At 34.7% G+C, this 14,977-nt stretch overlaps 1 protein-coding gene across 1 annotated transcript; it reads right to left on the reverse strand.

The window, feature by feature from the left end:
• Positions 1 to 757: 757 nt before the first annotated feature.
• Positions 758 to 2,518, reverse strand: LOC132719695 (uncharacterized; the record flags this gene model as incomplete). Its single annotated transcript, XM_060703529.1, has 3 exons — positions 1,902 to 2,518; positions 1,229 to 1,339; positions 758 to 811 (listed from the first exon to the last, which is right to left on the reverse strand). Coding segments are annotated over exons 1-3 (751 nt in total), but the record flags the coding sequence as incomplete, so codon positions are not given.
• Between the last annotated feature and the right edge of the window lie 12,459 nt (positions 2,519 to 14,977).

Here is a 14,977-nt window from a genome sequence, read left to right on the forward strand (position 1 = left end):
GAACACAGAACACCCTACAAATATTCTCCATGAGAGATTGCTTATCTTAGACTTCTAAGGTTAAATGCAATATAATACATTCATGCTTATATGTTCCTATACATGACACTTATATTTGTGTTTTCGATAAGTTATAAATGTAATCGGGAAAATGGAAAAGTGCAAAAAAGTGTAAAAGTGCATTATGAATATTCAATAAATACAATTGTGTCGAAGATTGACAACATTTCATATGCGTATTTATAAGTAAACATTGTTTACGAGTATACATAGTGTTATAATTCTGTACTGACCTCTGTGTAATGTAACTCTGTATTTAATGTATGACATGGTGTATGTACAAACATAAAAAAAAAACTTGTTAAACTTTCCGTTCAATAATGTCCTCAAATAGGTGTTTGAGCAGCATATGATGCCTTTCCTTGTTCGAAACCCGACAGGGACTTTGGATTTTTTCATGTAAGGAAGCTATTACTAGCTAGCTAAGGTCGATGGTTCTACTCAGACGCGCGCTCGTGCCTGAAATAAGGCACGGAATTGCACCCGAGGTATCATAATTAAAATCATATGACTTTTACTGTGGCGGTGCGACGTAGAACTCAATCATACAAACTATCATAATATGTTTTACCGGAAAACATATATTTTTAACTGATGCACAATCAAATTGCATTATTTTAAACATACATCATTACTTAATGCTTCATGTTTGATAGATTGTTGAACGAAAATATTATTCTAAAAAAACTCAACCTACCTTTCATTTTTGTATGATCATTTCCTTTTATTTCATCGAGTTTCCTTTTAAATCCTTGGTAAAAAGAATAATATGAATGATGTTTATTTTTCATTAATCTTTGAAAGTAAATTGTTATAAGATTCAACAAATCACAAGTTAAGAGCTGTGGTGACTGTGTGACATGGCATCATAGAAATGTAGCAAACATCATCTTAATAAAACAACGGTACCTAAATGACGCAAGAATAAGTAATTACGTATATCAATTACCTTATATAAAATTGAATTTATAGACAGGCGTTTCAAACAGTGCAAAACCATACTCTGACATTTATGAAGTACTGCATTTAGTCATTAATTGAACTTCGAAATTAAATAAGTATAACGTTTACGTATATCACTGTTCAGGCTATGTAAGTATCTTTACCGGATTCTTATAGAGTGCAGTTAACGATTCGTTCCTTATGTATACTTGAGAAAACTACAAACCATTCATTTCTCGGCTGACATCGCCTGGAATGCGAATTTCTCCGTCAATAAATTTGCTCAGGTTGTGTTTACTACTGTACATTCCATTCGTTGAACTCAATGGTGTTGATACTTAACAAGAAAAATTCACATGTTAGTATTTCAAAATTAGCTATAATACAAGAATTACTATCAGGTGTTTATATCTGATAATTTATGCATCGACCTTGTTTCCATTGAAACCCTCAATATTACAAAGATCAAACATATGATTATGTGAATTAGTCACCAGTTGATAGCGTATTTACATTGTTAGTTAATGAAGTTAAATATTATTTTCCTTAATATACAAGTAGCCGATCTGAGATTTAAAAATATGTTATTCTTAATGAAATGATAAATATCTTTTTGATTGGAAATTTTCAGTGTTTAGTTTTTTATACATGTACATATACATGTATATATATATACATCGTGGTTCGTAGATAATCCAGAGAGGTAGAAGAAAGGCTTAAACAATTTCAAGGAGAGTGGCATTCCATGAACGCATTTAAACACACCGACATGTCATGGTTAGTCATGTTTTTCAAATATGCTATCAACCAGTAAGACACTAATAGAGAAGATGTCACAAAATTTAAACACGTTACAAAGTACCAGCCTTTACATAGATCTACATATAAATAAAAAATACCTTTATGTTCGTGACTTTCTTCGAATATGCTTTTGATATTTTCAAAAGTTTTTGTCATTGGTAGAAATGCCATTTGTTCCAGCAAAGAGCTGATTTCTTCAGAAATATTTTCTTCTGTTGATACCGTCTTCCAGTTTGGATGACAATATGTTTCTGTTATGTTTCCATTTTGTTTCTTTGCAACAATTATAACAGGTTGTTCTGGTGGAAGACACTTTTCAAGTGTCTGAATAAGTCCGTTGTAGTATTGAAATATCAAAACATTTGTCGAGCTAAAAGAATTTAGATAGTGTGTCAAAAACGACTTTGTATTGTCAAATTTACAAGTTAATTTGTCTTGCACACCATGGCTCTTCATTGCAAGTTTATCTGCATTCAGGTCCAGCTTTACTAACCCTTCTTTTTCACAATGATATATCTTCAAAATGTCGTGATGAATTCTTTTAATGCTAGTGTTAGAAAGATGCGATTTTCCAACTGTATATAAAAGTGTTTTTGCCCTATCTAAAATGTCCGATATGCGTTTCATTGCATTATTGTATCGAGGAAAACTGTCCAGAATGAATGTGAAGATGACAACGTCCATAGTTCCTGTGGAGATAGAAATAAAAATCCGATGCATATCATCATCCTTGTATAACAGTGACATCTTCCATGTAAAGCGTTTCAAATTTTGTAGTGTTTTTTTTTATTAAATTGTGTTTTAAAATGCTATATATGTTATCCTTTTATAATTTGTTTTCACAAATGAACAGAAAATATAAAAACAAGCTCTGTTGCTTTTCAAAGACTAACCTAATAAGTTTCAGTTTTGTTTCTATTTTCCGGAAATAAATTCCATATAGTTCAAACTTATCAATCTCGGCAAAGTTGTTTATAAAGGATATCAGATAAATTAATATTCAAGTAGGAATTGAGATTGCTTTCAAAAGCTGTAGTAACTAAAAAATAATAATAAAATATATAGTCTAAAAGTGTACAGCGAAATTGAACTTACAAAAAGCAAGTACCAAAGGATGAAAACTATTCATTAAGTGCTTTATAAAAGTTATTGGAGCTATAAACAGGTTGTGTATATATGTCACAGATTATATACGTTAATGGCAGCTGTGGTTTTCCATAGTTTTATTTAAGCGGAAATATCGTACAGGCCCGTTTTTATTCGGTTGCATTTAGTTTTTATCATATAAGTTTAACTTCCGGTATTGAATCGGTGAAACTCGACAATTTCCGTCACAGATGTACATTGACGAGCTCTACCGTGCAATATTGTGAACACTGGTCACTCTTTCTTTGCTGTACTTGTTCAATTGCTTTCTTTGTTTTATATGTTTCTATGTGAGAGAGATATCCATTTGTTCTTTTAAATATTCTTTACTTCTGCGCACTGTTTGCTTTTCCTGTCCCGCTCACTCTTTACAGTCATCTCATACGAGTCTGACGTATTAAGTAAAACTAGTTAAATTTATTTAACATAAGATATACTGCTTACTTTATATTTCAATTCATATTGAAATAATTTCTAAAGTAAAGATATTCATACAGAAGCTGTTGTAAGATAAAATAATACTTAGATATTGATTGTATTTCTTATTGATGTATTTTTGTAATTTCTTATTCCAAGTCGATTGTGTATATATTGTTATTTCATTGTATTTTGTTTTTATATGTATTGTACTTGTAAGATATATAATTATTTTATTATATTTTTAGACCATTTTTACTTAGGATTTATAAATACATCGAACCTACGCCCATAGTTTGTTTCTGTTCCGCCAAAAATATTTTACTCTACGACACTGGTGGCCAGTGTGGTTTTTGAATTGTCAAAGAGACCGGAAGATTTCAGATCTACGGAGTTAGAAGACGAGATACGTATCTTTTTGGAGTTTCTTGTCCTTACAGAGCCAGAAGTGATGTTCCCACAACGGATACGTAGAGAGGATTAGAATCCCGACGACGTCCTTTAAGGATTGCCGACGTATATCGACGAGAATTATTTTACCACCTATATTTTTTTTGATGCTTTGGAAGGATTTGAAAGGATACAGGAATATATAGAGTGTTTACATAATATTAAATCTGATGCATCAGTGTTTTAAGTCTATCTAGCTAGCAAATTCATTAAGAGGATTAACGCGCGCAAGGAGGAATTATACATCTTTACGGATAACGCGTTCCATAGATTTAACATCTTTACGACGTGTAGAATTAACGAGGAGCCGGGATGACTCACGAACATGGAATGAGGATATGAACAGTGAGCAGAACTTTTTATTATTCTGAATCCCAATTTAACGGGTAATTATATCATTGTGTATAGTCTGAATATTGAGGTATGTGTATTTTTTGTGTTGACATGTAAAACGTAAATTTTTCATATAGGGTTCGAGGTGTTTTTTTTTTAGTAATTACTTGATCAGATATATTTGTCGTTGTAGTCAGTCCCTTATAAAGGGTTTAATTTAAAAGTTAATTCAGCAATTTTTCAAGTATTGGTGTAAAACATTTTTTTACTCGTATGTTAAGATATGTAACATTTGCGGATTGCCGTTATTATACATACATAAATTTTATTTGGTGATAACACCAAGTAACAGCTATTTGTTGTGTACTGCTAGTTGGTGAGCACATATGGAACGCCTGGACTGTCTTATGTGTAGAATGACTGATATACATTGTTAAATGTCATTCTATTGTCTCCGAGATACAATATGCTGGGTCAAAATCCCAATATACTGGGTGGAAATCCAAATGCGCTCAGTTATTAAAGTGTAATGTTGTGTGCTGATTACATTTTATTCAGTCAAGTCAATGTATTGTCGGGTGCACTAGTCGTTCTGTTCAGTTCTTAAAACAAACAGGCATGTGGTAACACAATTATGTTGAGTTAAAAAGATATGTTGTAGGGTGTGACAGTTATTATGTTCGGTTAAAATAGCTCTTCTCATCATGTTCAACCATGAAAATAAAACAGTTGAGTGGTACTATCATTTCGTTTGGCTGCGGCAGTGTATTATTGGGTGTATACTTTTATTATTTTTCAGTTGCAATGACATGCTGTTGGGTGCTTAATTCCTTCTGTTCAGTTCGTGAAATAGAACTGTTGAATAGTACTATCATTATGTTTCAGTTCAGATGATATACTGTCGGTGCAGAGGTCATTCTGTTTAGTTCAGATGATGTACTGTTCGGTGCAGAGGGTCATTAATGTTCAGTAGAGAACACAAAATGTTGTGTGATACCGTTATTATGCTCAGTTCAGATGATATACTGTTTTGGTGCAGAAGTCATTATGTTCAGTAGTGAACACAAAATGTTGTGTGATACCGTCATTATGTTCAGTTCAGATGATATCCTGTTTGGGTGCAAAGGTCATTATGTTCAGTTGTGAACACAAACTGTTGTGTGATACCGTCATTATGTTTAGTTCAGATGATATCCTGTTCGGTGCAGATGTCATTATGTTTCAGTAGTGAACACAAACTGTTGTGGTGATACCGTCATTATGGTGAGTTCAGATGATATACTGTTCGGTGCAGATGTCATTATGTTCAGTAGTGAACACAAACTGTTGTGTGATACCGTCATTATGTTTAGTTCAGATGATATAACTGTTCGGTGCAGATGTCATTATGTTCAGTAGTGAACACAAACTGTTTGTGTGATACCGTCATTATGTTTAGTTCAGATGATATACGTCGGTGCAGATGTCATTATGTTCAGTAGTGAACACAAACTGTTTGTGATACCGTCATTATGTTTTAGTTCAGATGATATACTGTTCGGTGCAGATGTCATTATGTTCAGTAGTGAACACAAACTGTTGTGTGATACCGTCATTATGTTTAGTTCAGATGATATACTGTTCGGTGCAGATGTCATTATGTTCAGTAGTGAACACAAACTGTTGTGTGATACATCATTATGTTTAGTTCAGATGATATCCTGTTCGGTGCAGATGTCATTATGTTCAGTAGTGAACACAAACTGTGGTGTGATACCGTCATTATTATGTTCAGTTCAGATGATATACTGTTCGGTGCACAAGTCATTTGACAATGCGCTGAGTGGTCATACAATTATGTTGGGTTCATTCGGATATCTTCGCGTCAAACAAGATGGCGGGGCGGGAGCAACTAATTTCCATAGGTCACGTCGAGGCTAATGACCACTAAATTGCCAAAACAATTTCCTTCCCCGTAAATACCATCGGGAGCTTAAAGAACGTTATTTCAATAAATTGGACAGATCGTATGGCATATTTAATACCCATTGGGTATTTTTATCAAGTTAATTTTGACTATACTATACTGTTACAGTCATAATGGGCACAGTATATAAAACTTAAAATATGGGTAAGGGTAGCCTGTTCAAGTCACACATGACCACCGTAAATAAAACTTAAAATATATGTGTTGGTAACTCTTTAGACTCACAAGTGGACACATCAAACGAAATTTGAAATATGAAACATAATATACAAGTAAGGCAAACCTATTTGAGTCACACATGGCCACAGTTTATGGAACGTTAAATATAAGTATGGAAACCTGATTTGAGACATACATGACCACAGTAAATGGAACATTATATATAAGTAAGGGTAGCCTAATAAAGTCAAACATGGCCAAAGTATAAAGAAAATTCTTTATAAGTAAGTGAAACCTAATTGAGTCACACATGGCCACAATATATTAGACATACTGTTTAACTCAGGGAAATGTATTTGAGTCTAATTTTATTAGGCTACCCTTACTTATCTTACTTATATATAATGTTCCATATATTTTAGTCATGTGTGACTCAAATAGATTTCCCTTACTTAAACATAATGTTCCATATATTTTGGCCTAGTGTGACTCAATTAGGTTTCCCTTACTTATATAGAATGTTCTTTCATAATGGGGGTATGTGTGACTTTATTGCGCTACCCTTACTTATATTTAATGTTCCATATACTGTGGCCATGTGTGACTCAAATAGGTACGTTTCCCTTACTTAAATATTATGTTCCATTTATTGTGGTTATGTGTGACTCAAATGGGTTACCAACACATATATTTTAAGTTGCATATGCTGTGGCCATATGTGACTTTAATAGGCTACCCTTACTTATATGCTCCATATACTGTGGCCATGTGTGACTCAAATAGGGTTCCCTTACTTGTATATGATGTTTTATATTTTTAAATTTCGTTTGCTGTGTCCATTTGTGACTCTTATAGGTTACCAAACAGATACATTTTAAGTTTTATTTACGGTGGTCATGTGTGACTTTAACAGGCTACCCTTATCCATATTTAAGTTTTATACTGTACCCATTGTAGCATGATGAGTAAACTGTAACATGATACTCTAGGTGCGTACAGCTCCTTTATAATAGAGAGTTTCCCTAGATCTTAGATATACTACCATCACGGACACTGATATGTAAACACATGTATCATATAATATAGTTTAGATAATAAACGTAGTTAGAGCACATATATATTTATGTCGTTCATAAACCCATGACGTAACATGGTGTCAGTAAAACCCATTATGACTGTAACAGTAAAGCATAGTCATGAATTAACTAAATAAAATACCCATTGGGTATTTAAAAGACCAATTTATGAAAATAACGTTCTTAAGCCCCCGATGATATTTACAGGGAAAAAAATTGTTTTGGCAATTTAGTGGTCATTAGCCTCGACGTGACCTATGGAAATTAGTCGCTCCGATCTTGTTGCCCGAAAATATCCGAATGAACCCAACATAATTGTGGTATCACACAACAGTTTGTGTTCACTATTGAACATAATGACCTCTGCACCGAACAGTATATCATCTGAACTGAACATAATGATAGTACCAAAAAACAACTGAACATAACGACCTTTGAACCGAACAATACATTGACTTGACTGAAGAAGATGATATCAGCACACAAGATAATGATAGTACCATTTAAGATAATGATTGTATTATTTAACAGTTCTATTTCACGACTGAACAGAAGAAATAAAGCACCCAACAGCATGTCATTGCAACTGAAAATAATAAAAGTATCACCCAATAATACACTGCCTAAGCCAAACAAAATGATAGTACCACTCAACTGTTTATTTTCATGGTTGAACATGATGAGAAGAGCACCAAACAGCATATTATTATAACCGAACATAATAACTGCAACACCCTACAACATATCTTTCTAACTCAACATAATTGTGTTACTACATGCCTGTTTGTTTTAAGAACTGAACAGAACGACTTATGCACCCGATAATACATTGACTTGACTGAATAAAATACAGTCAGCACATAACATCACACTTCAATAACTGAGCACATTAGGATTTCCACCCAGCATTTTGTATCTCGGACTCAACAGAAAGACATTTAACCAGGTATATCATTCATTATTAACATAAGACAGTCCAGGCGTTCCATAAGCACACCAGGTAACATTGTACTTATATTTTGTTTAGAACTGAATTCGGTTTATTTTAAAGAAGTTATTTCGATTTTGTATACAAAAGCCAGAGATGTAACGTGTACAAAGGTATTAGTTGTTTATTCAGGAATTTGCATATTATATTTGTGTTGTATTTTTATTTCAGTTGTTTCAGAGGACACAGTTTAGGGTCAGTGTTGTGTTATATTGTGATTTATATTTGTGATTAAAACCTCAGGGTTTATAGGCTTTTTTTGCGAAATTCCCTATAGTCTGTATGCTTTGATGGTTGCCAGGTCAATTTGAATTTATTTATTTATCATGAAATTTCAGTCGAGCAGCTGTACCCATGGTTTGATTATGTGTTTATATATTGTGTTTTATTCTCAGTGTTTATATTTGTAGTGTTTTAAAATGGCTACAGGTGGAAAATTACAGATAAAATTAAGAGTTTTACTTCAGGTGCAGAAAAACCTGACAGTGTACCTTTAAATGATATACAAATGTCAGTGTTAGAAGCTTTTAAGAAGTCTGGTGATTATGTGGTTCTAACTAAAGATGAATATAATGTTTTGAAAGGTCAAGGTTCCACCAGTACACCTATTGTTAAATCTTTTCAGAATCCTTTTGATACTTCTACGTTACAGATGACAGATGACAAAAGTTGATGTTAAGTTACAATTCTTTTCAGGTGAAGTGCCTCCATTGAAAGGTGATGTAACTTATGATGTTTGGCGTTATGAGATTAAATATCTTATAACATAATTCTTCTTTGACAGAAAATTTCATTTTACAGATTATTCGTAAATCATTACGAGGTTCAGCCAGACAGGTTCTTATACCATTGGGAGAAAAGGCTTCTTTGTCGGATATTTTAAATAAACTTGATACATTATTTGGGAATGTTTCAACAAATGAAGCTGTCATGCAATCCTTTTACAGTGAATCACATAAGCCCTCAGAGAATGCGACTTCAAATGGTTGTAGGTTAGAGAATTTATAGCAGGTTGCAGTTGAAAGAGGTCATGTCAGCCACTCATTTAGAAATGATATGTTGAAAACTAAATTTTGGACTGGTCTTTATGATCAGACGCTCAAATATTAACTAGTCATAAGTATGATACTATTTCTGATTATAACAGGTTACTGCGAGAAATTAGAGCTGCCGAACAAGAGCTTTTAACATCAGACAAATTAACAAAAGTTCAATGTCAACCTATTTCAGATACAAGGACAAGATGGTTTAAGATCTTTATATAGAGATGGACACTTTGATGACCAAAATACAGTCCCTTGAAAAAGACATCAAAGATAGCAAGAAGCAAGAATCCTTAACTAATGAAAGATCTATTTCAGGTCATAATAGATAATCTTTTTCTGGTAATAGAGGAAACTTTTCAGGTTATAGAAGAAATTATTTAGGATATAATAGAAATTCTTTCAGGTTATAACAGCTGTGTGGCAGCTGTAAAAAGTTGCCCTGTACTTCACTTCAGTGTTCACTTCATGATAACCGCCGTATGAACACATCTGCGGATGTTTCTAAATTCAAAATTTTACTATTTCACGTTTAAATGTTGAATTCTGCTTAAGCCGGTGCTAGGGGGCGTGGACGGTAACTTGCACTTTCCAGTACCGTCCATGAACAGGCTCAATCAAACCGAGCCTGCAACATTTTCAATTTTGCCGTGTTGGGCTTTCTTTAGGGATTCTCTATTTATCTATATTGTTATATTTTTCTGGTCCTTCGGGATCATTAATGCCAGCACTATTAAGTGTTGAGAATTTAGTACCGCTCAAGCCGGTGCTAGGGGGCGTGAGGGATGTTGCTCTATTCATTATCCCTCATGTACAGACTCAATCAAACCGAGTCTGCAATTCTTATGTTCTTTTGTTGTGATTAATGCTTCCGAGGGATCACTTTGTTTCCAGATTTTTAGGGGTAGAGGTTAACAACAGTACAGAAATTATGGTCATCAACAGCATGTTAAAGTTAAGTCAAATAATTCTGACAATTCTTCTTTTAACAGGTCTGACAACACTAAAACTGTTGACCCAAAAGTTTAGACTCATCTGTGGTGGGGCACACTGTGGAAGTCAGGCTGCAACAAGAGCTCCAAATCTATTTATCAGATAGGTTGGTTGGTGAGGTTAATGAGGGCACAGCTAGAATTTGTGGTGTAGACACCAAAGTTTTAGTTGATACAGGTTCAATGGTTACTTTGATTTCAGAGTCTTTTTACAATAGTTTGGAACCAAAACCTGAATTATTAGATATTTCTGATTTTAAATTATATATTGTAGGTGCCAGTGGAAGTAATTCCCCATACAAAGCTTATATTGAGGGTGATGTTTTTATTCCTGATATTTTAGAAAATTGTGTTTTTATTCCTATTTTAGTTGTTCCTGATACATAGTACCGACAGTCAGTACCTGGTGTTAATGTTACCAATGTTTTACAGATCCTATTAAAATAGCTGTAGATGCTATGAAATGTGTCAATTCTATTTCAGTAAAATCTACAAGCAAAACACCAATTGTTGTTCAGCCTTTTCAAGTTACCACTATTTCAGGTTAAGTGAGGAAAAAAGATGGTGTTTGTATTGCTATCACTGAAGCAATTGAGAAACCTCAACTTTCAGGTTTGAATATTTGTCCAAGAAATAGTAAAAAAAGTCCTAAAGAAAGCCCAACAAGGCAAAATTGTAAAATGTTTCAGGCTCGGTTTGATTGAGCCTGTTCATGGACGGTAATGGTAATTGCAAGTTACCGTCCACGCCACCTAGCACCGGCTTAAGCAGAATTCAACATTTAAACACTAATATGGTGATTTTTTGAATTTAGAAACATCCGAAGATGTCAAGAGTTGTTTTCCTTGAAAACGCTGGTACTACATCTAGGATTCCTGTCAGAGTTTGTAACATGACAGCCAAGGTTATTAGAATCAAACCTAATTCTGTATTTTGTTCACTTTCAGAAGTTAAGGTTATGGATTCATGGAAACCTGAAGTTTCAGATCCAAAACCTGAAACAAATACTAATAAATCTTTTCAAGTTTTACAGGATTTAGATATTAAGGTCAACAAAGAAAATAAGAAAAACAAGATCAACAAGGAAAGGCGGCGTTCAATGAACGCAACCCCCATATGACCCAGCAACAAGAACCAACGGCAAGGAGCCCAGGCGGACCCCAAACATAAAAAGGACAGGGCAACGACACGTTAATCATTAAATGATAAATAATTTGTAACTGATTAGGAATTCAAAGAAAATAATAATAGGCCCACAAAGGGGAAGGGGACAGAAGACCGGGGGAAGGGGGGGGTTAATCAAAGAAATAAAAACTAGAGGCAATGGGGAAGATACTTACCGTAGACGAGAAAACAACAAGGGACACAAGCAAAAGTGTCACCAAAACAGTATGAAACAACATAGACATACATCTGATGAACACAGTGGGGCGCCGCCTTGGAACGGTCAGCAGCATAATAATGACTGCTGGGAAGAAAACCTCACTGATGAACAATTGTTTGCGATTGCAGCAAGTTATTGGTAAAAGGAACACATATTTTCAAAATCTTCAACTGATATTGGTAAAACTGAATTGATTAAACACCATATTACCCTTACAGATAACAAAATTCTGGAAACAAAGTGATCCCTCGGAAGCATTAATCACAACAAAATAACATAAGAATTGCAGACTCGGTTTGATTGAGTCTGTACATGAGGGATAATGAATAAGTGCAACATCCCTCACGCCCCCTAGCACCGGCTTGAGCGGTACTCAATTCTCAACACTTTATAGTGCTGGCATCAATGATCCCGAAGGACCAGAAAATATAACAACACTGAAGTGAAGTACGGGGCAACTTTTTACGGCTGCCACACGGCACTTGACACCTGCTGTTGTGAAGTACAAAATTCTGGAAACAAAGTGATCCCTCGGAAGCATTAATCACAACAAAATAACATAAGAATTGCAGACTCGGTTTGATTGAGTCTGTACATGAGGGATAATGAATAAGTGCAACATCCCTCACGCCCCCTAGCACCGGCTTGAGCGGTACTCAATTCTCAACACTTTATAGTGCTGGCATCAATGATCCCGAAGGACCAGAAAATATAACAACACTGAAGTGAAGTACGGGGCAACTTTTTACGGCTGCCACACGGCACTTGACACCTGCTGTTGTGAAGTACAAAATTCTGGAAACAAAGTGATCCCTCGGAAGCATTAATCACAACAAAATAACATAAGAATTGCAGACTCGGTTTGATTGAGTCTGTACATGAGGGATAATGAATAAGTGCAACATCCCTCACGCCCCCTAGCACCGGCTTGAGCGGTACTCAATTCTCAACACTTTATAGTGCTGGCATCAATGATCCCGAAGGACCAGAAAATATAACAACACTGAAGTGTTGTTAAACCATTCAAATTACCATATCGCATAATCACACCTGCTATGTATGAAGAAGTAAGACAACATTTAAAGGAAATGGTAGAATGTGGTGCTATAACTGAAAACCAGTCACCTTACTGTAGTAATGTTGTATTAGTTAGAAAAAAAAGATCATTCTTTGCGTGTTTGTATTGATTTCAGACAGCTGAACAAGCGTACTGTTAAAATATGATAAACAAGATCAACAAGGAAAGGCGGCGTTCAATGAACGCAACCCCCACATGACCCAGCAACAAGAACCAATGGCAAGGAGCCCAGGGGGACCCCAAACAAAAACAGGACAGGGCAAAGACAGAGCACGGACAGGTTAATCATTAAATGATAATTAATTTGTAACTGATTAGGAATTCAAAGAAAATAAAAATAGGCCCACAAAGGGGAAGGGGACATGAGACCGGGGGAGGGGGTGGGGAGTAATCAAAGAAATAAAAACTAGAGGCAATGGGGAAGATACTTACCGTAGACGAGAAAACAACAAGGGACACAAGCAAAAGTGTCACCAAAACAGTATGAAACAACATAAGACATACATCTGAGGAACACAGTGGGGCGCCGCCTTGGAACGGTCAGCAGCATAATAATGACTGCTGGGGAGTTTAAACCGGTTAATGGTGCACCAAACCTCGCTCTTAGCCCCACCATGTTCCTATAAACGAGACAGTGTAAATAAAATCAATCCCCGCCAAGTGAAATTCTAACAGTTGTCATGGTTACAAAAGGTTAAATAAGTAAAACACTAAAATGATCATGTAGAAACATATAAAAGTAAACCCAATGACCATAACAAAAGTACTCAATGTCCTAAAGGAAGACACAGCAACAAGAAAATCACCTACAAGGGCCCGACGAAGCAAGGCAGAAGACGAACATTAAGACAATTCAGTCCCAAAGGGCTTTACGAACTATCCATCATAGAGTCTCCCACTTGGTCCGTCAGATGCAATCAAAAGAGGAAAGCGTAGTGTCCAACTGTAAAAGGGTTGAACACTAAACATGCAGTATGTCTTAAAATAGTAGGGTCATAACCTCTTTTAATAAAAACGTTTAATGATTTTAGTAAAAACAGCAGAAAAATTACCATGACCCAAAATCTTACGAAGTTTGTAAATCACATCGCCATAAAAACCAAGCTGGCTAATCCCTTGTCGCAGAAGAGTTTTTAAAATCACTATTGAATTTGGAAATTAAATCAAAGTTACGATTGTAAAATTTAGTAAAATATTTCCGTAATTTATGATAGCGGTAGCCCTGTTTTAGAAGCTTGCTGGTAATAAAAATATTCCGCTCGTTGAAATCCTTTACGTTGCTACAAGCTCTAGCGAATCTAATTAACTGGGAAACATAAACCCCGTAAGATGTTGCATGGGGTACGTCTCCATCTAAATGTGGATAATTAACTATACAAAAGTCAAAGTCATCTCTTTTATCATAGATTTTCGTGTGAATAGAATTGTTGTTGATAGTAATATGAAGATCCAAAAATGATGTACTAAAATTTGAAGAGTTCGTTTTATTAAGTTGTAGTTCATGCGGATAAATGTCAGACACCATTTGATCAAAATAAGGATTATCTAAATTAAAAATATCATCAAGGTATCTGGAAGTATTATTAAATGCGACTATAACATCTTGTTGTTTATCTTCAGCGAGACTCAACATGAAGTCTCTTTCATAGCAGTACAAAAACAAATCGGCGACCAGGGGTGCACAATTAGTACCCATAGGAATTCCTATGATCTGTTTAAATAGGGTATTACCAAACCTGACATAAATGTTGTCTAAAAGAAAAGAGAGTGCTCTACAAACTTCGTCACAGGTCCACATAGTATAATGTTTTACAATACCGTTAGTAAAAAAGCTTTGTTAGAATTACATGCTAGAAAGGTAACTTTTTCCCGTGCAAAAGTTTTCTGAATTAGGGAAATTAGTTTATCATTGATTAATTTATGTGGCAAAGTTGTATAAAGTGTAGAAAAATCGTATGTACTGACAGTTGAAAGCTTAAAAGTTCTTAATTTTTGAATTTATCCAAGATTTCACCAGAATTTTTAAATTGACCAAAAGAGATGTTTGCCTGTGTTTTCATAGACTTTATCACAATATCTAATTACATGTGTTTTAATGGCAGTCAAACAAGACGTCAATAAAATAGAAAGTTTACTTGTAGT

The sequence above is a fragment of the Ruditapes philippinarum genome, unplaced genomic scaffold (genome assembly GCF_026571515.1).
Source record: "Ruditapes philippinarum isolate M1 unplaced genomic scaffold, ASM2657151v2 ctg14347_1_1_1_1, whole genome shotgun sequence".
NCBI lineage: Eukaryota > Metazoa > Mollusca > Bivalvia > Venerida > Veneridae > Ruditapes > Ruditapes philippinarum.